The sequence below is a fragment of the Musca autumnalis genome, unplaced genomic scaffold (assembly GCF_047663935.1).
Source record: "Musca autumnalis isolate F117 unplaced genomic scaffold, ASM4766393v1 scaffold_2, whole genome shotgun sequence".
In the NCBI taxonomy this organism is placed as follows: domain Eukaryota; kingdom Metazoa; phylum Arthropoda; class Insecta; order Diptera; family Muscidae; genus Musca; species Musca autumnalis.
Window position 1 is genome coordinate 152,088,522 of NW_027411755.1, and position 23,421 is coordinate 152,111,942.

At 36.7% G+C, this 23,421-nt stretch overlaps 1 protein-coding gene across 1 annotated transcript; it reads left to right on the forward strand.

Moving 5' to 3' along the window:
• Window positions 1-7,540: 7,540 nt before the first annotated feature.
• LOC141392418 (uncharacterized) lies at window positions 7,541-23,175 on the forward strand. Its single transcript, XM_073965363.1, has 11 exons — window positions 7,541-7,702; window positions 7,769-7,905; window positions 8,077-8,567; window positions 8,629-8,925; window positions 8,997-9,185; window positions 12,107-12,206; window positions 21,505-21,694; window positions 21,763-21,899; window positions 22,052-22,542; window positions 22,608-22,904; window positions 22,976-23,175. Exons 1-11 carry the CDS (start codon window positions 7,541-7,543, stop codon window positions 23,173-23,175), a joined length of 2,691 nt encoding a protein of 896 aa, XP_073821464.1.
• Window positions 23,176-23,421: the final 246 nt, after the last annotated feature.

Here is a 23,421-nt window from a genome sequence, read left to right on the forward strand (position 1 = left end):
CAAATGTAAACATAAACTAAGTTTCGACAATATTTAGAGATCCAAAGTTTGGACCAAATCGGTTGATACGTTTATGAGATATCGCGCGTACCATTGTAGCGAATATTTTCGAACTTTTGTGGGTGAGGTACCGGAAGGAATGGACCTATAAGCACCACTTTCGAATTTCATCTAATATTCGAAGGAATATTACAATATCCAAAGTGTTTGCGAACGCAGTATTCGGTTCGAGCACTCCAGCCACAACATATGGCGACATTGGGGTTTCTTAATCCATTCGGGCTGTTTTCTCAAGAAGTATGGACTTGCCCCTGAAAAAAGTTTTACTGTCGTAATTGAGGCAGCGAATGCAAGTTGCTTCAACAAAAATCTAAGTGATTCGAGAGCAGGTCTTAAAGTGAATTTATCCAAAATTTTGTGTGGGAGGTACCTAAAGGAGTGGACAAATATAGTCCATATTCGAACGTGATCTATATCTGGTAGATATATTAGGATGTGTAAAGTATGGACGAAATCGGTCACTCCCATCAAGAGTTATCGTGCGCACAATTTTTCCGAACATTTTTGAACTTTTGCTGGGGAGGTACCTGAAGGAGTGGACCGATATGGCTTATCTTCCAACTTATACTAAGTTTGCACAAAATATTACGAAGGTCATATTTTGGACCGAATCGACAGATCCGTTGGAGAGTTATCTTGCGCTCCAACCGCTACACACGGTGTCATGGGGGTTTTTGCACCTTTAAGGCTATTTTATCAGCAAGTATGGACTTGCCCCTGATGAAACTTGTACCGTCGTCTGGGGGGCAGTGAATACAAGTTGCTACAACAAAAATCAAAGCGATTCGAGAGCAGGTCCTAAACTGAACTTTTCCAAAAATTTTGTGTGGGAGGTACCCGAAGGAGTAGACCGATTGAGTCCATATTGGAACCTCATCTAAGTTTGGTAGAAATATCACGATGTCGGTTATTCCCTTCAAGAGTTATCGTGCGCACAAAGTGTCCGAACATTTTCGAACTTTTGTGGGGGAGGTACCGGAAAGAGTGGACCGATATAACCCATCTTCGAACTTAAACTAAGTTTCGACAAAATATTGCGATAGCCAACCTTTGGACCAAATCGGTTCATCCGTTCGAGAGTTATCGTGCGCACCAGCCAGACAGACGGACATTGCTAAATCGACTCCAAATTGTCTGAAACACATTTCGTCCAAAAATACTTGGGGTCTAAAACCATTATTTCGGTGAGGCACATTTTGCCCGTATGAAAGTGTATATACCCTCGTTAGCATAAATGCTAAGGGTATAAAAAAATTGTGAGCACATCTACGATTTTTGGTATAGAGGTTAAAGAAAATATTCCGGTTTCAAATCTGTTCGCGTTCACAAAACTGAAGAATTAAAGAAAAAATATTTTACAATTTCTTATTTATTGTATTGAGAAAATGTATACATATATCAGTAACAGCATTTGGTATCCAAGCGTAGATACACCATAATTTCTAAACTTTGTTTTTATTTTGGAAAAAGTCAAAAAATTAAAAAAAATCTGGGAGTAAATCAAAATTCTACTACCTCAGAGTCCGTATAAACCTCTAAAAAATAAATTTAAAATACTTACAGAATCGAAACAACGCGTAAAAAAATATGAAACCAAAATTATAAACATTTGCTTTATAAATTACATATTATAGCAAAAACAACAGAGAAAAACTTATTGCTAAAATATTATTTCAAATATATTTTTTGGTTCGATTAGAAAAATTAGAAAAAAAATATTTGGGAGTTCTCCAACTATTTCGCTAAAATCCCATATAATAATTAATGTATAATGCTAAAACTTTATCAAGAAATATGGTTTATCAGCTGCTTACTGTGATAACTTATAAAGATAGGAAATTAAGAGTTCGAGTAATACTGAAATTGCAATCATTCAAAAAATATAAAAAATTAAAAAGCCTGTTATTCGCGAATTAGTTAAAGTCGGTAGATGCGCATCCGATTTTGGACACAGCGAATCAATCTCTTTCAATATCTATGCATATTTCGATGTTTCACTCAGAGGCCATTGTGTTCCGTCAGTTGCATCTCACAGTGCAAAAAACCTGAAACCATCAAAAATACGTCAATATACACCTATTTTAAATAGATTATTAAAGAACCGAAGATGTGCCTCCACATATTACTTTGCATTAAAGACCCATATTTATGACTCTCGTTTTCGCAAATATTATAATCGCGTATAAAGAATTCCATTCCATTTTTAAAGAAAATCGCGGTTTCGTACGCGGATTTATCAAAATATTCCTGATTTTCCTATTTCCAAAGTATCCATATCCGCGGTTGTTGTGGATGGATTCGATCGCTGAAGGGCTCGTTAGATCCGTCGCGTAAAAAATTCACGCGGTGGTCAAAGGAAATTGAATGACACTTGTAAATTTTTTTTAAGAAAAGTCACGCATCAAATGTTGGCCTTTAGACTCCTATTACTAGGATACTTAAGGAGCACACTCATAAGATATACATTAAACGAGGTAAAATCACGAGTTCTATAACACTGAGCAACATTTTAAAGGTAATCTTGTGCAAACAATTTGAGCTTATACTATAAACAGTTCGGTCCGACCGAACATAACGCCGTTCTTACTTGTTTATTTGACAGTTTTTCGTAGTAAAATATAGTCTCCTCGATAATCCGGACACTCGTTCATCTTGACAACGCGGTAATCCGGAAACTAGAGTTTTTTACATTGTAGACCAGGGGTGCTCAGAATAGTGGTGGTTTGTTTTTACGCTAGCGTAAGGAAGCGAGCACCAATGTTGTAGACTTACATTTTTTCCTATTTTGAACATTATATTCCCATTTATTTCATTGACGTTTTAATTCTTAGCAGTAGCTATTGGTGTATAAATAAAAAACATAAAATTTTCAGAGTTTTAGCACCAAATCTCGACTTTTGGGCTAGCCACAGTTGACTCAGTTATACAGCCAGGAAGATGTCGATATGGAACTAATCTGAATCTGTCGAATGAAGCAATAGTATTTGAAACCTAATGTTGGGTAGCCTATTTCCCTGAAAAGTCGATATTGCGTGTTCCTTTCCTCTAAAGGAATCAGTTCATTAGCCCTTCGATTACACTATGCAACACTGAAAATGCAAACAACTTCTAGTATGCATTTTTTAAAAGTACATATTTAGGCTACAAAAACCCTAGTAGGGGTTTGTCCTGTCAGATCCAGTTCGGATTTTATGGCCTCATGTAAACCGGGCTAAATCTACTCTTTTTTGCATTTATCCGGCCTTTATCTCAGAAACGAATATGAATTGGGCCTTGCTGTCTTTAGCAATATTGTAGCCCTAAACTAGTAGAACTAATCTTTTGAAAAAACCAATCTTTTGAAAAACTCCATTTAGGGCATAAAAATCTATAAAGTATAGAAAATTTTACATAATTGCTGAAATTCTGGTCAGTATCGGCTAAACTATTGGGAGTTGAACCAAGTAACTTTTTGCAAAAATCTTCCAAATAAAGTTATCAACAGTTCTTTAGAACATTCTGAAACTCTTAAATGCTTACTTCATGTTGTTTTAGTGGTATTTTGCATCATATCTTTTATAACACGTATTTCAAACACAGTTCACACCAACAGTTTATTCTCGCATTTCGGATTTCACTACATTATTGATATTTTTATTAAATCGTCGTTGAAAAATGTACTGAAAATAACAGCATAGAGGCATTTTACAACAATGAGAGGTTCTGAAGAGTTGTGTATTACATTCCAGGGAATATTTTTCCAAAAGAAAATATTCAGGCAAAATTAACGGTTTTGGACATACGGTGCGAAATGTATAAAAATTGTGGCATTTTTGCATATATTTTGAAATTTCAGACAATAAATGTAGTTTTTCGAGTTCATTATTTCTCCAAATATTTTATTGTTGTGCTTGTCTACAAATTTGCTTCACAGGTCAGTAGAAGATTAGCATTGGTTTCAGAGATATAGCCCCGAATTTCTTTAAAAATTCAATATTTAACCATGTTTAGATGGGGCCATAAAGTCCGAGCCGGATCTAACACAACAAAACCCAACTAGGGTTTCTTGTCGTTTGGGAAGTACTTTCAAAAAATCCTCAGTTCGAATTGTTTGCACAAGATCACCTTAAAAATGTTGCACAGTGTTAGTGAGAAACTCCCTCAGGAGCATGTACTGTATTCCAAGCATATTTTAACTAGAAATGTTTAAAACGTTTGAATTAATAGTTTATTTTTTATTGGGATTTAATGCTGAATGAGGAAACAGTTAGTGACCTTGTATCTAAATTATTGAAAAATTCGTATGGCTCCTTTATGTTCTTTCCTTGACATTCAAATTCACCGGTGCACAGTGATCGCTGCCATTGGCCAAAATTAAAAAAAGTGAAAGTGTAATTTTTGGTACCAAATGTGTTCATATCTACTACTAACATGTTAAATTTCTCTAAAATAAATTTGTTATGGATTACTTCTTACTGTACTCTTTGAGAATATCATCAAAAAAGAGAACATTTAAAAGGTTCGATTTCGAGGTGAATTCAGTGTAAAAGTTAGGTGAAAGTAAAATATTAATATCAAACTGAATGAACTCTTTAATGACCAAACATAATTCGAATATTGAAAAACAATGTATTAACTTAATTTTTATGCAGTTTTGTGTTTAGTTAATTTTTTGGGTTCATTATTGAACACGTGTTTTGACTAAAGGACTTTTGTAATGTCATTTGTTCAGTATAATTAAATTTCATGTAAAGTTTTAGTTATGTTCCCCCCAGCCCCACCCCCTTTTCCCCTAACGATTTTTTTTAAAGATCTGTAGTAGTCTAAAGATTCTATTTTCAAAATATTAGCTGCATATTTTTTGGAACTTGTTCCCAAAATACTAAGGATACCTTTCAGGATGTTTCTGTAATTTTTTCAAATGTACAGGTGATATATTTCAGCTTTTTAAACGTCAAAATGTGTTTCTCAATGTAAAAATTAGAAAATTCAGCCATTTTGATTGATTATTACGGCTAGAACCCTAAAAATACCGAATATTGGGCGGTGTCGATTTATGGGGACAACATCAAAGGGTTGACCTACATTAATCGACAATTTTCTGGTTTTATCCTACCTCCAGGAAAGATTAAGTGGCATTTTGTCAATTTCGAATTAATATTTTTTTTAAAACCTTCAAAATTCTGAGTGGTACCGCCCCATTATGTGGGGACCCTATCAAAATGTGGACCAATTCAACATTTTTTGCAAGAAGGTTTTCTAACACTAGGGAGTTCCGATAGCCAAATTTTAGTCAATTTCATTGTAAGATATGGCCAAGACCCACAAAATTCCAGAAATAAGGGGTACCTTTCTATATACCTATAGTTCTATATATGTAAAGGGTGTTTTTTAAAATGTAAAAAGTAACACAAAAAATTAAATTTTGATAAAACTTTTTTTATTTGTTTCAATATATTCTGACAAATCATCATGAATAGACTCACGCTTGAACAACGCTACGAAATTATCCAAATTTACTTTGAAAATCAGTCGTCGATTCGCGCAACTTATAGACGACTTCGTCATTTGTATGGCGTACATAATCGTCCATCTGAACAAGCCATTCTTCGAACTGTGGATAGATTTCGTACCACATACTCTCTAGAAGATGCAATAACACCAGCACGTCGAAGGAATGTGCGTACTGAAGACAATATCGCCGCTGTAAACGAAAGTGTGGAAGAAAATCCAAATTTATCGATTCGTCGTCGGTCGCAGGAATTGGAGCTCTGTCCGTCCACTACGTGGAAAATTTTGCGCAAAGATCTCGGCCTACAACCGTATAAGATCCAGCTGGTGCAGGAATTGAAGCCACGAGACCATTATATGCGTCGTTCTTTCGCCGATTGGGCTCTAGAGCAGTTGGCAAATGACCCGTTGTTTATCGCAAAATTGTGTTCAGCAATGAGGCGCATTTTTGGCTTAACGGGTTTGTTAATAAGCAAAATTGCCGCATATGGAGTGAGAACAATCCACAAGAGACCCTACAGACTCCATTACATCCAGAAAAATGCACCGTATGGTGCGGTTTTCACGCTGGTGGCATCATCGGACCTTATTTCTTCAAAAATGAGGCCGGAGCTCGCGTTGCGGTCAATGGAGATCGTTACCGCACCATGATCAATGATTTTTTGTTTGAAAATATGGATGACATTGATCCGGAGGAGATGTGGTTTCAATAGGATGGCGCTACGTGCCATACGGCGAACGCAACCATCGACTTATGGAAATCAAAATTTGGCGATAAGTTGATTTCGAGAAGTGGACCTGTCAATTGGCCTCCAAGGTCGTGCGATTTGACACCTCTCGATTATTTCCTGTGGGGCTACGTGAAGTCACTGGTTTATGCTGATAAACCAGCAACAATTGATGCTTGGAGGCCAGCATTGTTCGTGTTATTCGTGACACACGGCCAACAGTGCTCGAAAAAGTGGCCAAAAATTGGACGTCCAGAATGCACTTCGTCAAGAACTGCCGCGGTGCCCATATGCCCGAAATCATTTTCAAATGTTAATGTCACGTATTAATCTTTCGAATAAAAAAAAATTTTGATTACAATTTAATTTTTTGTGTTATTTATTACAATTTCAAGTTCTATCGCGCTTAAAAAAACACCCTGTACCTATATGTTGAATTTTTTTGTTGCTTTCTTTATTTGTGTTTTACTTTTACTGAAATTTTCGTATTGATATCTGTACAGGAAGTATTTAAATGTTCATTGACTACGATGTTTATATCCTTCAAAACTATGAATAAATACCCATAAACATCACTTGATATGTCACCTAACTTACGGTGGAGGAATATAGGAAATAATTTGGTAGCCAGGAAAGCTGCTCCAGACTTGAAACGGTCACGACCCGTCAAATTTGCGTTTTAATAACCATTTAAACTTACAAAATTATGTTTTTTTTACTACTCTGCAATCTAGACAATTCGAAAATCCGGACACCGCCGAAACATGTGGTGTCCGGATTATCGAGGCTATACCGTATGTATTGCTTTTCCATTGTTGGGCTTTAACTCGACCCAGATGCCACAATACGCATTAAATTGTCTATTTCTAAGACCTACCTTAACAATTCTTGTAAACAATTTCATTAATAATCGGTGAAGACATAATGAAACGTATAATAAAACGTAATCACCTAGAAAAACACCAATATTTTCTTGTGCAGGGTCCATAGCAATAAAAAGCTATTACCCAGATAATGGAAAAAATTGGAACTAGATATCAATTGGATCTTAGCATACGTAGTCAGATTATTATTATGGTTTTTTATTGTATATGATTTGCAATTGGGTTCCTTATAAAATTATGATGCCACCATATTCGAGATAAGAAATCTTTCGCAAACATAACATATGTTCATAGATTTTAATGCAAAATTTCTTATATAAAGAATGTTTTGATTTAGAGACAAATCATAGTCGTAGTTTTCGAGCAGAAGAAAACACCATGAAAGTATTCGCAGTATTGACAATAACAGCGGCAGTCCTTGGATTGTCAGCAGCTTTCCAACCACCAGCAGCACGTTACGACGACTTCAAAGTCTACAAAGTCTTTGTCAAGGATGAACAGCAATTGTCGGAATTCAAAAAATTGGCCAACAATATTCCTGTGAGTAAAATACACACCCCTTCACAAATAGAAAACCCTTTAACAAAATTTTCTTTATTTTAATAGGTTCGTTTTTTGAGTGACATAAGTGGTCCTGGACGCAGCTACGATCTTGCCATTGATTCCGCCAATCAAAAGGCTTTGGAAACCCACATGCAATATAATGAATTCAACTATGAACTCACCATTGATGATTTGCAAGAGTAAGTAGAATTTTGGACCACATAACCTATTTTAAGTTAAAATTAAAATTTTTAACCCATGGTTTTGTGGGGGTATTTACATCGACATGAATTTCCCACTCCACAAATATTGTTTTTGAGGGTTCTAAATGTTCTATTAGCTCACATTCATTCATTTTGTATTTTCCACAGAGTCCTTGAACAAAGTATGCCAGCAAATCTGGAAGCCACAGAATCCTCCATGACCTGGACTAAATATCATCAATTGGAAGATATCTACAATTGGTTGGATGATCTGGCTATTAATAATATGTTCACCGTATCGCCTTTCGTTATTGGCAAATCCTATGAAGGACGTCCCATTAAAGCTGTCAGAATTTCATCTAGACCCGGAAACAAGGCCATCTTTGTTGAGTCCAACATTCATGCCATTGAATGGATTTCTTCTGCCACCACCACCTGTTTCATCGATAACTTGTTGAAGTCCGAAACCAAGGAAATGAAAAAACTTTTGAGAGACTACGATTGGATTTATGTACCCGTTTTGAATCCCGATGGTTTGGAATACACTCACAATGTTGAACGTTTGTGGCGTAAAAATCGCAAGCCCACTGGTTTCTCCAACTCCTCTGGCATTTGCTATGGTACCGATATGAATCGTAACTTTGGTTATATGTGGGGAGGTAAGATGATCTACTCTTTAGTTACGGATGAGACATTATATTAAAAAATATTGTTTATTAGGTGCTGGTTACAATATTGATGTCCCCTGTGATCATTGGTATGGTGGTGCTGCTCCTGATACTGAACCAGAAGTTTTGGCCTTAGAGAATTTCGTCAGTGCCTTCCCTGAAGGTTACATTCGCATGTATTTGGCTTTCCATTCATATGGTAACTTTGTTTTGTTGCCCTATGGTCACACCAGCACTGAATTCCCACCCAATTATGATCAAATGATGCGTATCGCTGATGCCTTTGCCGATGGTGCCAAAGTGAAATATGGCACACAATTCCAAAGTGGTGCCAGTGGCCTTTTGAACTGTAAGATGAAATTTTAAGGGGATTTTAAAGGTTTAACTTCTACTTTATATTTGTTTGTGTGTTTCTTGTAGATCCTGTATCCGGTGCTGCCAAGGATTGGGCCTATGGTGTCAAGAATATTCCCTTCACCGCCACCATTGAATTGCGTGATGATGGTTCCAAATATGGTTTCTTCTTGCCAGCCTCTCAAATCTTGGAAGTTTGTGCTGAAGTCACTGATGGTTTAATTGAAATGGTTGCTCAAGCCCGCAAGGAGGGTATCTTTAAATAAATTAGCACTTTATTTTCTTATAAACGAATTTAAGGACTCTAATAAAATCAGTATTTTCCTTAAAGTTTAAATGGTTATTTGCTATTTCTATAAGATAACAAGCCATGATAAGTGTTTGGTTAAATTAAAAGAGAAAACAAGTAAAAGATTATCATTCGGCTTTGCCGTCAGAGATATACCTCCCTCCCTACCCTCAGCCTGTGTGAATTGAAACATATTTCCCAAAAAAAAAAAAAAAAAAACGTATGTATTTAGAGGGTTTTCAAAATTTCGACAAAAATATGAATTTGAATTAAAGCTCAAAAGTTTTGCGGGGCAAATACCGAAAGGGATGGTCCGACATAGTCCGTCTTGGAATTGGGCCTCATACATAAAATTTAGAGCTAGGAGGGTTAGCGTTTTTCATTTGGGATGACGACTTTTTTTTTTTTTTTGTTTTTCAAAATAGTCAGGCTTAATCCCATAGTCGTTGTTTTAATATTAAAACAACTTTATTTATTAGTGGGAAAAAATTGGCGATGTTTACCAAGGGCTAAGGCAGTGAAAAAACAAAGAAAAACAAAATAGAAGTCGTCATCCCAAATAAAAAACTCCAACCCTCCTAATTGTGAGACCGGGCACCGTCGAAATGTTGTTAATTGCTGTAGTATGCAATACCAACAAATTAGTCATGTGTTTTTTCGTTGAGAATAAACGAACGCATAGCACTGGGAAAGATTTGGTTTTGTTTGCAAGTAAAGTTTCTCGAGTTTAGTGTGAGTGTTTTTTTGCATACGAATCTATTTGATCGAGCAATTGACACTTGGGTATAAAAAGTTTCTAGTTGAAAAACAATAAACAAGGGAACTGATGAAGATCTGTGGCGAGATCTGAAACTATAGTCTTCCCTGACTTACCCCTTGGTAAACATCGCCAAATTTTTCCCCACTAATAAATTAAAGTTGTTTTAATATTAAAACAACGACTATGGGATTAAGCCTGACTGTTTTGAAAAACAAAATAAAATTTGGAGCTTTTGGGCCAATATATCTGGAAAAATGTACTTGTTTTCGAAAAACATATTATCGCTGAAAACAGGGCCACTTGGGGTACCTTCGGTAAAAATGTCCAAAGGATCCTCGCTCCATCCACCACACATGGTGCCATAGCGGGTTTTTACGGGCCATTTTCTCTGGACGTATGGACTTGGCTCTGCAAGCTGCACTTACCCGAAGGAGTGGACCGTTATAGTCCATATTCGAATTTGATCTATGTCTGGTAGAAAATATCGGTCCACTCCTTCGGGTAAGTGCAGCTTGCAGGGCCAAATCCATACGTCCTGAGAAAATGGCCCGTAAAAACCCGCTATGGCACCATGTGTGGTAAATGGAGCGCAAGTTAACTCTCGAACGGATAAACCGATTCGGTCCAAAATTTGACAGTCGTAATATTTTGCGCAAAATTAAAACAAGTTTTAAGATGGGCCAAATCGGTCCATTCCTCTGGGTACCTCCACCACAAAAGTTTAAAACTTTTCGGTAAAATGGTGCGCACGATAACTTTCGAAGGCAGTGACCGATTTGATCCATACTGTGCACATAGTAACATTTCTACGAGACATAGATCCGCTTAGAATATGGACTATATATGTGAACTCCTCCGGGTACCTCCCATACAAAATATCGGAAAAGTGCAGTTTAAGACCTCCTCTCGAATCGTTTTGATTTTTCTTGCAATATGTTGCGCTCAAATTCCCTATTACGATGGTACAAGTTTATTGAGTGGCACGTCCATACTTCTTGAGAAAATGACCCGAAAGCTGTAAAAAACCTCTACGGCCAGCATGTGTAGTGGCTGGTGCGCACGACAACTCTCGAACCGAAACCGCGTTGGTCCACACTTTGGATATGGTAATATTTCTTCGAAGATTACATGAAATTCGAAGGTGGTGCTTATAGGTCCCCTCCTCTTGGTATCTAACCATAAAATTTCGAAAATATTCGCTAAAATGGTACACGCTATATCTCATAAACGGAGCAACCGATTTGGTCCAAACTTCGGATCTCGAAATATTTTGTCCAAACTTAGTTTACGTTGAAAAGTGGGCCCTATCGATCCACTTTTTGGGGTACCAAATGTTCAACATTTTTGTGTGGTTGAGGGTCTGTTCGAGGATCCTTTGGACATTTTTACCGAAGGTACCACTAGTGGCTCTGTTTCAGCGATAATATGTTTTTCGAAGGCAAGTACATGTTTCCAGATATATTGGTCCAAAAGCTCTAAATTTTATGTATAAGGCCCATTTCCAAGACTGACTATGTCGGTCCATCCCTTTCGGTATTGCCCCCGCAAAACTTTTGAGCTTTAATTCAAATCCATATTTTTGTCGCTTCATACGCCCAAAATTTTGAAAACCCTCTAAATACATACCTTTTTTTGGGAAAAATGTATCAATTCACACAGGCTGAGGGTATATCTCTGACGGCAAAGCCAACTGATAATATTTTACTTGTTTTTTTTTTTCTTTTAATTTAACCAAACACCGATCATGGATTGGCACGCATCTTATAGAAATAGCAAATAACCATTTAAACTTTAAGGAAAATACTGATTTTATTAGAGTCCTTAAATTCGTTTATAAGGACATAAAGTACTAATTTATTTAAAGATACCCTCCTTGCGGGCTTGAGCAACCATTTCAATTAAACCATCAGTGACTTCAGCACAAACTTCCAAGATTTGAGAGGCTGGTAAGAAGAAACCATATTTGGAACCATCATCACGCAATTCAATGGTGGCGGTGAAGGGAATATTCTTGACACCATAGGCCCAATCCTTGGCAGCACCGGATACAGGATCTACAAGAAACAGACAAACAAATATAAAGTAGAAGTTAAACCTTTAAAATCCCCTTAAAATTTCAACTTACAGTTCAAAAGGCCACTGGCACCACTTTGGAATTGTGTGCCATATTTCACTTTGGCACCATCGGCAAAGGCATCAGCGATACGCATCATTTGATCATAATTGGGTGGGAATTCAGTGCTGGTGTGACCATAGGGCAACAAGACAAAGTTACCATATGAATGGAAAGCCAAATACATGCGAATGTAACCTTCAGGGAAGGCACTGACGAAATTCTCTAAGGCCAAAACTTCTGGTTCAGTATCAGGAGCAGCACCACCATACCAATGATCACAGGGAACATCAATGTTGTAACCAGCACCTACATAAATAACCATTTTGTTTTGTTTAATATCATGTCTCATCCGTAACTAAAGAATATATGTATATTCTTACCTCCCCACATATAACCAAAGTTACGATTCATATCGGTACCATAGCAAATGCCAGATGAGTTGGAGAAACCAGTGGGTTTGCGATTTTTACGCCACAAACGTTCAACATTGTGAGTGTATTCCAAACCATCGGGATTCAAAACGGGTACATAAATCCAATCATAGTCTCTCAAAAGTTTTTTCATTTCCTTGGTTTCGGCCTTCAACAAGTTATCGATGAAACAGGTGGTGGTGGCAGAAGAAATCCATTCAATGGCATGAATGTTGGACTCAACGAAGATGGCCTTGTTTCCGGGTCTAGATGAAATTCTGACAGCTTTAATGGGACGTCCTTCATAGGATTTGCCAATAACGAAAGGCGATACGGTGAACATATTGTTAATAGCCAGATCATCCAACCAATTGTAGATATCTTCCAATTGATGATATTTAGTCCAGGTCATGGAGGATTCTGTGGCTTCCAGATTTGCGGGCATACTTTGTTCAAGGACTCTGTGGAAAATACAAAATGAATGAATGTGAGCTAATAGAACATTTAGAACTGACAAAAACAATATTTGTGGAATGGGAAATTCAAGTCGATGGAAATACCCCTACAAAACGATGGGTTAAAAATAGGTTATGTGGTCCAAAATTCTACTTACTCTTGCAAATCATCAATGGTGAGTTCATAGTTGAATTCATTATATTGCATGTGGGTTTCCAAAGCCTTTTGATTGGCGGGATCAATGGCAAGATCGTAGCTACGTCCAGGACCACTAATGTCACTCAAAAAACGAACCTGTTAATTTAAGGAAAGGTGTGTTAGGGTGTATTCTATTTGCGAAAGATTGTGTTTATTTTACTCACAGGAATATTGTTGGCCAATTTTTTGAATTCCGACAATTGCTGTTCATCCTTGACAAAGACTTTGTAGACTTTGAAGTCATCATAACGTGCTGCTGGTAGTTGGAAAGCAGCTGACAATCCAAGGACTGCCGCTGTTATTGTCAATACTGCGAATACTTTCATGGTGTTTTCTTCTGCTCGAAAACTACGACTATGATTTGTCTCTAAATCAAAACCATTCTTTATATAAGAAATTTTGCAATAAAAGCTACGAAAAGATTTTATGTTTGGATATGGGGGGCATCATAATTTTATAGCGGGTAGAATTTAAAACATATAATTTGAATCAAAATTGTAATCTGACTTCGTGTGTCAAAATCTAATTGATATCTAGTTCCAATTTGTTTTCCATTATCTGGGTAATAAGTTTTTATTACTATGGAACCCGTACAAGCAAATATTGGTTTTTGGTTATTAAGTTATTTTTTTATGTTCGTCTAATCAAAATTGTAAAATTCACCCATAATTAATGAATTTATTTACATATAGTGTTAGGGTAGGACATAGAATACATAACTGAATGCAGATGATATCATCTGCTTCCTGGTAATAGCAAAACGTTGAAAGAAAAATTATGTATGAATATACACTTCTTTACTATGAAACAAGCAAGAATGGCGTTAAGACGGACGGGCCGAACTTTTTATTTCCTCCATCATGAGATGAATACAAGTAAAATGGAAAAATTAGTTTCCTTTCCCTACTGAAAGTATTAAGCTTGTCCGCAATGCTAATTAAACAACTTCTCTTTCTTTTAAACAAGGTTTAATTACAGCGAGACATCGATGTTTTACACAATCGGAATCCGAAATATCACATTAAAGTCATTCAATTGGGCCAATGCGTGTAAAACCTTCAAAATACTTAAAATCTGGATGTACATTCATATTGGAAATATACTAAAACATGAAGCTTTTCTACACATTGGGAATCTGAAATACCAAGTTACAGTCACTACAGTAGACTAAAGGCCTCAACACATAAGAAGCATGGCATTCATGCTTAAGTCATATCTGGTAAATGACTAAAGACCAAGATCGACCTAATTCAAATGTGATTCTGAAATCTTTTTATTAGGTCGAATTTTAGCCTATAGTCTTTTATCAGATATGACTTCAGCAAGAATGCCATGCTTCTTATGTGTCGAGGCCTTAAGCCTTTAAAATACTTCACATCGAGCGGTATCATATTACCTTTCAATCTGAGAACCCTTACTACAAACTTTCAGACATTTCGGTAAGATAATGTGGCTAAAACCTTCCAAATACCGAAAATCGACAGGTTTCGTTCTATGGGGGATATATGAAGACGTGGACCTATACTGATAATTCCCTTCTGGACTATTTTATTCCGACATGGAATACTAAATACCAAATTTCAGTCATTTCGGTGGGATATTGACGCCACAAATTTCAAAATACCGAAAATCGGGAGTTACCGTTCTATAGGAAGGTGTGGACCTACTCGGACTAATTTCAGGTGGAAAGTTGTATAACCCTAACGAAGACTAAATAGCAAATTTCAGCCGTTACGCTATGATGTTGAGGCAACAACCTGCAAGATACCAAAATCGGAAGGTACTGTTCTATGGGAGCTATGTCAAAACGTGGACCTATAGCGACAAATTTTGGGTGGAAAGTTTTATATCCGCAACGAAGTATAAATGCCAGCCATATCGATGGGAGATTGAAGCCACAACCTTCAAAATAGCGGTAATCGGGAGGTACCATTCATACATGAATGAGTGGACCTATTCCGACAAATTTCAGGTGGAAAGTTTTATACCCCCAACGAAGGCTAAATACCAAATTTCAGCCATTTCGATAGGAGATTGAGGCCATAATCTTCAAAACTCGAATAATCGGGAGGTACCGTTCTATGGGGGCTATATGAAGGTGTAGACCTATTCCGACAATTTTTTTAATACTCAAACGAAGACTAAAAACCAAATTTCAGCCATTTCGATGGGAGATTTAGCCTTCAAAATGCCGAAAATCGGTTGGTACCGTGGCTATGGGAGCTATATGAAGGCGTGAACCTATTTCGACAAATTTCAGGTGGCAAGTTTTATACAAAGACTAACTACCGAATTTCAGCCTTTTCGGTGGGATATTGAGGCCACAACCTGCAAAATGCTGAAAATCAGGAGGTACCGTTCTATAGGAGCTATATTAGAAGACCCCGCACAAACCACTTTTAATTGATATATTTTATGAAATAAAATTATATACGATATACAATGATATACATACATATGTAATGATATGATAATAAATTTTGTGAGAAACAAAGGTTATGCCATTTTGGTTATGTCGGTAAAAACAAAAAATGTTTTTCAATCCATGAATCCGAGTTTCACCCTTTCGGAATTCGTGAACTGTTAACATATTCTATATAATATGACTGAAATTCTTTAAAATGAAGTGTTTTAGGAGGGATCTTAAATGTCAACCAATGAAAATAATTTACGTGGAAGCTGTGTTGGCATCAATGTAGAAAAATGGGTAAAATGGGTTGAAGCCAACAAGTTTTTTTTTATGCTTCCTTCCGATTTTTGGCTTAACCTTACATTCTATAGACATATGAATAAAGACCTATACCTATACCAATAAATTTCAGGTGGAAAGTTTTATACACACAACGAACAGTAAATACCAAATTTCAGCCATTTCGGTGGGATATTGAGACAAAAATATTGGAAATACCGAAAATCGGTAGGTAACGTTCTATGGGGCTATATGAAGACGTGGACCTATACCGGCAAGTTTCAGGTGGAAAACTTAATACCATCAATGAAGAGTAAATACCAAATTTCAGTCATTTCGATGGTATATTGAGGCCACAAACCTCAAAATACCAAAAATAGGAAAGTACCGTTCTATGGGAGCTATATGAAAACGTGGACCTATACCGACAAATTTTAGATGGAAATTTGTATACCCATAACGAAGACTAGATACCAAATTTCAGCCATTTTGTTATTATAATGAGGCTAAAACCTTCAAAAGACCGAAAATAGGGAGGTACAGTTCTACGGCGGCTATATCGAAACAACGACCGATATAGCCCATTTTCAATAACAAACATCCTAGGAGTAATAGAAACTTCTATACAAAATATTAAAGCTCTATCTTAAAAATTGCGATAGATTTCAACAGACAGACGGACGGACATAGCTAGGGTCTCCGACGAATATTTCGATGTGATACAAACGGAGTGACAAATTTAATTACACCCTCCATATTATGCTAGAGGATATAAATTCTCCATATTCTTTTCAACGTGTCCAACCACCTCATGGAAGGTGGTTTCTACTGATTTACCTTTGATATAGGCGTGCTGAGATTTACTGATCTTTATTGAATCTAATTGTGCACTAATTTCCGGATCCAGCAACCTTTCCATCGTCTTTAATAGAAAGGAAAAGGCTAATTGGTCTATAGTGTTTAGGTAATGTGTGATCCGGCTTCTCTGCTTTGGGGATGTAGGCCAATTTTACCTCTTTCCTTACAAATCTTTGAATCCAGAATCTATAGTACCAACTCCGCTGAATTCAAAAGCATAGCCGGTATTATCACCCATTGGAGTCTTGAGAGATTATTTTGTCTGTCTATAATTTGTTCATCTTCTACAAGTTCGTATTTAATTATAGCTTGTTTTAGGCAGGACACCATCAAAGACCGCGCAACCGGGGAAGTGAACACTCAGTAGCAGCAAGAAAGACTCTAGTCCGGAGTCTGTCTAGGAACCGTCTCTCCGCTTGATACTACCTATGGATTTGCAATCCTTAGATAGTAGCCGCTTCATTCACTCCCTCTATAAAATCACTAAAATTGACCTACGACCTCCGCTTAGCTTTCCTGTATTTTTTAAATTATTGTTGTAGGAGTAGGAGTGGGTAAAAGTCGCGCAATGTGCATACGATTTTGATGCGCATCCGATTTCAGTAGCACCCATCAAAAATACGTCAATACACACGTATTTCAAGTAGTTTTTTTTTTCAAAAACAGCGGATGTGCCTCCACATTCTATTTTTGGTAAAATGCCCATATTACTCGCGTATTTCTGTAGTTTATGACATGCTTTTTTCACAAATATTATAATCGCGAAATAAAGGATTCCATATATGTACAATTTTTCAAAGAATATCGCGGCTTAGTATTTGTCAAAATAGATGTTTGTGTATTTATATTTGTCAAAATATATTTTTGCAGATTTTCCAATTTTCAAGGTATCGATTTTTTTTCATAGATGGATTCGAACGCAGAAGAGACCATTAGATCCGTCGCGTAAAAAAACTAAATTCACGCGGGGTTCAAAGAAAGTTGAATGACACTTGTAAATTTTACACGCTAAAAATAGGTTTTTTATGAAAATTCACGCATCAAATTTAGGCCTTTAGACTCCAATTACTACGATGATGTACGGAGCACATTCATGAGATATACATTAAATGATGTAAAATCACGAGTTCTATAATCTTATTATGAGTTTTGAATATTATCTTCCTGTGCGTCCGAATTATTAAAAAAATCAAAAGCAGAGAAATTCCGGCTTAAAAATGTCAGCATCAATTTTAGGTGGATGCAGTGGATATATCGAAAAATCATACACTAGTGTCATGTTGCCCATGGAGTTTTCTTTGAGTCTTTCTTTGGGCATATGTCTATAGAATGTAAGGTTAAGCCAGATATCAGAAGGGAGCATAAAAAACTTGTTGGCTTTCACTCATTTTTTACCCATTTTTCTACATTGATGCCAACACAGGTTCCACGTAAATTAATATTAATGGTCGAAATTATGGTATCCACCCTAAAACACTTCGTATTAAAGAATTTCAGTCATACTATATAGATTATGTTAACAGTTCGCGAATTCGGAATGGGTGAAACTCAGATTCATCGATTGAAAAACATTTTTTGTTTTTACCATATATAACTGAAAATAAGCTTTGGATCAGCACGACATAACCAAAATGGCATAACCTTTTGTTTCTCACAAAATTTATCATCATATCATTACATATATGTATATCATTGTATATCATATATAATTTTATTTCATATATCATATCAATTAAAAGTGGTTTGTGCGGGGTCTTCTAATATAGCCCCTATAGAACGGTACCTCCTGATTTTCAGCATTTTGCAGGATCTGGCCTCAATATCCCACCTAAAAGGCTGAATTTTGGTAGTTAGTCTTTGTATAAAACTTACCACCTGACATTTGTCGAAATAGGTCCACGCCTTCATATAGCCCCCATAGAACGGTACCAAACGATTTTCGGTATTTTGTAGGCTGTGACCTAAATCTCCCATCGAAATGGCTGAAATTTGGTATTTAGTCTTCGTTTGAGTATAAAAAAATTTGTCGTAATAGGTCCACGCCTTCATATAGCCGCCATAGAACGGTGCCTCCCGATTATCCGTGTTTTGAAGGTAATGGCCCCAATCTCCCATCGAAATGGCTGGCGTTTATACTTCGTTGCGGGTATAAAACTTTCCACCCAAAATTTGTCGCTATATGTAGGTCCACGTTTTGGCATAGCCCCCATAGAACAGTACCTTCCGATTTTCGGTATCTTGCAGGTTGTTGCCTCAACATTATAGCGTAACGGCTGAAATTTGCTATTTAGTTTTCGTTAGGGTTATACAACTTTCCCCCTGAAATTAGTCCGAGTAGGTCCACACCTTCCTATAGAACGGTAACTCCCGATTTTCGGTATTTTGAAATTTGTGGCGTCAATATCCCACCGAAATGCCTGAAATTTGGTATTTAGTATTCCATGTCGGTATAAAATAGTCCAGAAGGGAATTATCAGTATAGGTCCACGTCTTCATATAGCCCCCATAGAACGAAACCTGTCGATTTTCGGTATTTTGAAGGTTTTAGCCACATTATCTTACCGAAATGTCTGAAAGTTTGTAGTGAGGGTTCTCAGATTGAAAGGTACTATGGTACCGCTCGATGTGAAGTCTTTTAAAGGCTTAATGCCTCGACACATAAGAAGCATGGCATTCTTGCTGAAGTCATATTTGATAAGAAGACTAAAGGCTAAATTCGACCTAACAAAAAGATTTCATTTGAATTAGGACGAACTTGGTCTTTAGTCATTTACCAGATATGACTTAAGCATGAATGCCATGCTTCTTATGTGTCGAGGCCTTTAGTCTACTGTAGTGACTGTAACTTGGTATTTCAGATTCCCAATGCGTACAAAAGCTTCATGTTTTAGTATATTTCCAATATGAAGGTACATCCAGATTTTAAGTATTTTGAAGGTTTTACACGCATTGGCCCAATTGAATGACTTTAATGTGATATGTCGGATTCCGATTGTGTAAAACATCGATGTCTCACTGGAATTAAACCTTGTTTAAAAGAGAGCGAAGTTGTTCAATTAGAATTGCGGAAAAGCTTAATACTTTCAGTAGCGAAAGGAAACTAATTTTTCCATTTTACTTGTATTCATCTCATGGTGGAGGAAATAAAAAGTTCGGCCCGTCCGTCTTAACGTCATTCTTGCTTGTTTCGTAGTAAAGAAGTTAGTCCGGTCAAAATAGACATGCGTATAAGGGGGAAATAGCAAAAATTCCCACAAAGCTGAATTTTGGTGGAGAGCTAGAGTTGGCCATTAGAAGCAACGTCCTAAAAGTCCCCATCGTTCCCATGTGTGCAAAACAAGTTATTCGGGGTCGAAGGTCATTTTTGGAGGCATTATTCAGTTTTTTTAAATTTTTCTCAAAAACGGTAAGACTTAGCAAAAGCCCGCTAAAATAAAAGTTGTAGATTTAATAATTGTCTACAAGAGTGGTCTTTACGATTTTTAAAAAAGACTTACCATTTTCGAGATATCGCGATCTAAAGGTCAAATAAAAAATTAGCCGCGTAAGTACATTATGAGGCGAACCGGTTAAAGCAATGACACTATGTGTTAGATACTTTCATAAGCTTTCAAACGATATCCACTTTGCAGTAATCGGTTCAGTAGAACCGAGTCTAACACGGTTTTTAAATTTGACCTTTCGGTTCGAATAACCGGCGAACCGGATCCGCAACCGTTGAAAATTATACATTCCCGTAATCAGCGCAACAAACCCTACCTTCTGACAAAACTTGAAAAAAATCGGAGAGTTTTCTTTGGGGTCGTTCCCGTTGGGCTTAAATGGGCTATTTTTGCATAAAATTACTCTAACATTGAATCACTCTACTAAACACGCTCCGATTTTGTTGGAATTTTTTTAAAAGATAGCTATAATTTCTGTCTTCAAGAAAAAATATTTTTTTTGGGCACAAACCCGGTTACTTCGCTTATTTTAGCCGGTTCGTATGAATATGTGCATATTTCCCCTATAAGTGCATACAAATCATGTGTTTTTTAGAACAGCTATATCTCAAGAATGGTTCCTTCTAGGAAAAAAATTATAGAGATCAAACTTGTAGATAATTTTTCTGTCTACAATATTTACTTTAGTCACTTTTTGATTAGATCAACCGTTTTCAAAAAATAAATCCGAAAACATAAAAACCATTAAAATTTGACATTTGACTCCGAATAACTTTTTTTGCACACATGGGATCGATGGGGACTTTTAGGACGTTGCTTCCAACGGCAAACCCTAGCTCTCCACCAAAATTCAGCCGTGTGGGAATTTTTGATATTTCAATGTCTATTTTGACCGGACTATATATTCATACATAGTTTTTCTTTCAACGTTTTGCTATTACCAGGAAGCAGATGATATCATCTGCATTCAGTTATGTATTCTATGTCCTACCCTAACACTATATGTAAATAAATTCAATAATTATGGTTGAATTTAGCAATTTTGATTAGACGAACATAAAAAAATAACTTAATCACCAAAAACCAATATTTGCTTATACGGGTTCCATAGTAATAAAAACTTATTACCCAGATAATGGAAAACAAATTGGAACTAGATATCAATTAGATTTTGACACACGTAGTCAGATTACAATTTTGATTCAAATTATATGTTTTAAATTCTACCCGCTATAAAATTATGATGCCCCCCATATCCAAGATAAGAAATCTTTCACAAACATAAAATCTATTCGTAGCTTTTATTGCAAAATTTCTGATATAAAGAGTGGTTTTGATTTATAAGCGAAACATAGTCATAGTTTTCGAGCAGAAGAAAACACCATGAAAGTATTCGCAGTATTGACAATAACAGCGGCAGTCCTTGGATTGTCAGCTGCTTTCCAACTACCAGCAGCACGTTATGATGACTTCAAAGTCTACAAAGTCTTTGTCAAGGATGAACAGCAATTGTCGGAATTCAAAAAATTGGCCAACAATATTCCTGTGAGTAAAATAAACACAATCTTTCCCAAATAGAATACACCCTAACACACCTTTCCTTATATTAACAGGTTCGCTTTTTGAGTGACATCAGTGGTCCTGGACGTAGCTACGATCTTGCCATTGATCCCGCCAATCAAAAGGCTTTGGAAACCCACATGCAATATAATGAATTCAACTATGAACTCACCATTGATGATTTGCAAGAGTAAGTAGAATTTTGGACCACATAACCTGTTTTTAACCCATCGTTTTGTAGGGGTATTTCCATCGACTTGAATTTCCCATTCCACAAATATTGTTTTTGTGTGTTCTAAATGTTCTATTAGCTCACATACAATAATTTTTTATTTTCCACAGAGTCCTTGAACAAAGTATGCCAGCAAATCTGGAAGCCACAGAATCCTCCATGACCTGGACTAAATATCATCAATTGGAAGATATCTACAATTGGTTGGATGATCTGGCTATTAATAATATGTTCACCGTATCGCCTTTCGTTATTGGCAAATCCTATGAAGGACGTCCCATTAAAGCTGTCAGAATTTCATCTAGACCCGGAAACAAGGCTATCTTTGTTGAATCCAACATTCATGCCATTGAATGGATTTCTTCTGCCACCACCACCTGTTTCATCGATAACTTGTTGAAGGCCGAAACCAAGGAAATGAAAAAACTTTTGAGAGACTACGATTGGATTTATGTACCCGTTTTGAATCCCGATGGTTTGGAATACACTCACAATGTTGAACGTTTGTGGCGTAAAAATCGCAAACCCACTGGTTTCTCCAACTCCTCTGGCATTTGCTATGGTACCGATATGAATCGTAACTTTGGTTATATGTGGGGAGGTAAGAAGATCTATTTTTCAGCTACGGACAAGACATTTTATTAAACAATAAATTTTGTTATTTAGGTGCTGGTTACAATATTGATGTCCCCTGTGATCATTGGTATGGTGGTGCTGCTCCTGATACTGAACCAGAAGTTTTGGCCTTAGAGAATTTCGTCAGTGCCTTCCCTGAAGGTTACATTCGCATGTATTTGGCTTTCCATTCATATGGTAACTTTGTCTTGTTGCCCTATGGTCACACCAGCACTGAATTCCCACCCAATTATGATCAAATGATGCGTATCGCTGATGCCTTTGCCGATGGTGCCAAAGTGAAATATGGCACACAATTCCAAAGTGGTGCCAGTGGCCTTTTGAACTGTAAGATGAAATTTTAAGGGGATTTTGAAGGTTTATCTTCTATTTTATATTTGTTTGTCTGTTTCTTGTAGATCCTGTATCCGGTGCTGCCAAGGATTGGGCCTATGGTGTCAAGAATATTCCCTTCACCGCCACCATTGAATTGCGTGATGATGGCTCCAAATATGGTTTCTTCCTGCCAGCCTCTCAAATCTTGGAAGTTTGTGCTGAAGTAACTGATGGTTTGATTGAAATGGTTGACCAAGCCCGCAAAGAAGGTATTTTCAGATAAACTATGACAATTTTTCCTATAAATGAATTTAAGGATGTCTAATAAAATCTGCATTTGGCTTAAAGTTTAATTGGTTGTGGGCTATTTCTTTTATATGGAATATCAGACAGCAGCACTAGGTTCCACTGGGTAATTTTAATTTAGCAAAATAAAACAAGTAAAAAAGGTGTTAAGTTCGGCAAGGCCCAACTTGTTATACCCTCCACCATGAGTTGTGTTGAGGACAAAATTGACAAATTAGTTTCT

What these genes read in the sequence shown, in the direction of transcription:
- LOC141392418 (XM_073965363.1), top strand. Translation starts at nt 7,541, where the DNA reads ATGAAAGTATTCGCAGTATTGACAATAACAGCGGCAGTCCTTGGATTG. An exon ending in CATCATTTGATCATAATTGG is followed by an intron (nt 12,207 to 21,504) that starts GTGGGAATTCAG and finishes AGCGAAACATAG; the next exon opens with TCATAGTTTTCGAGCAGAAG. An exon ending in ACCATTGATGATTTGCAAGA is followed by an intron (nt 21,900 to 22,051) that starts GTAAGTAGAATT and finishes TATTTTCCACAG; the next exon opens with AGTCCTTGAACAAAGTATGC.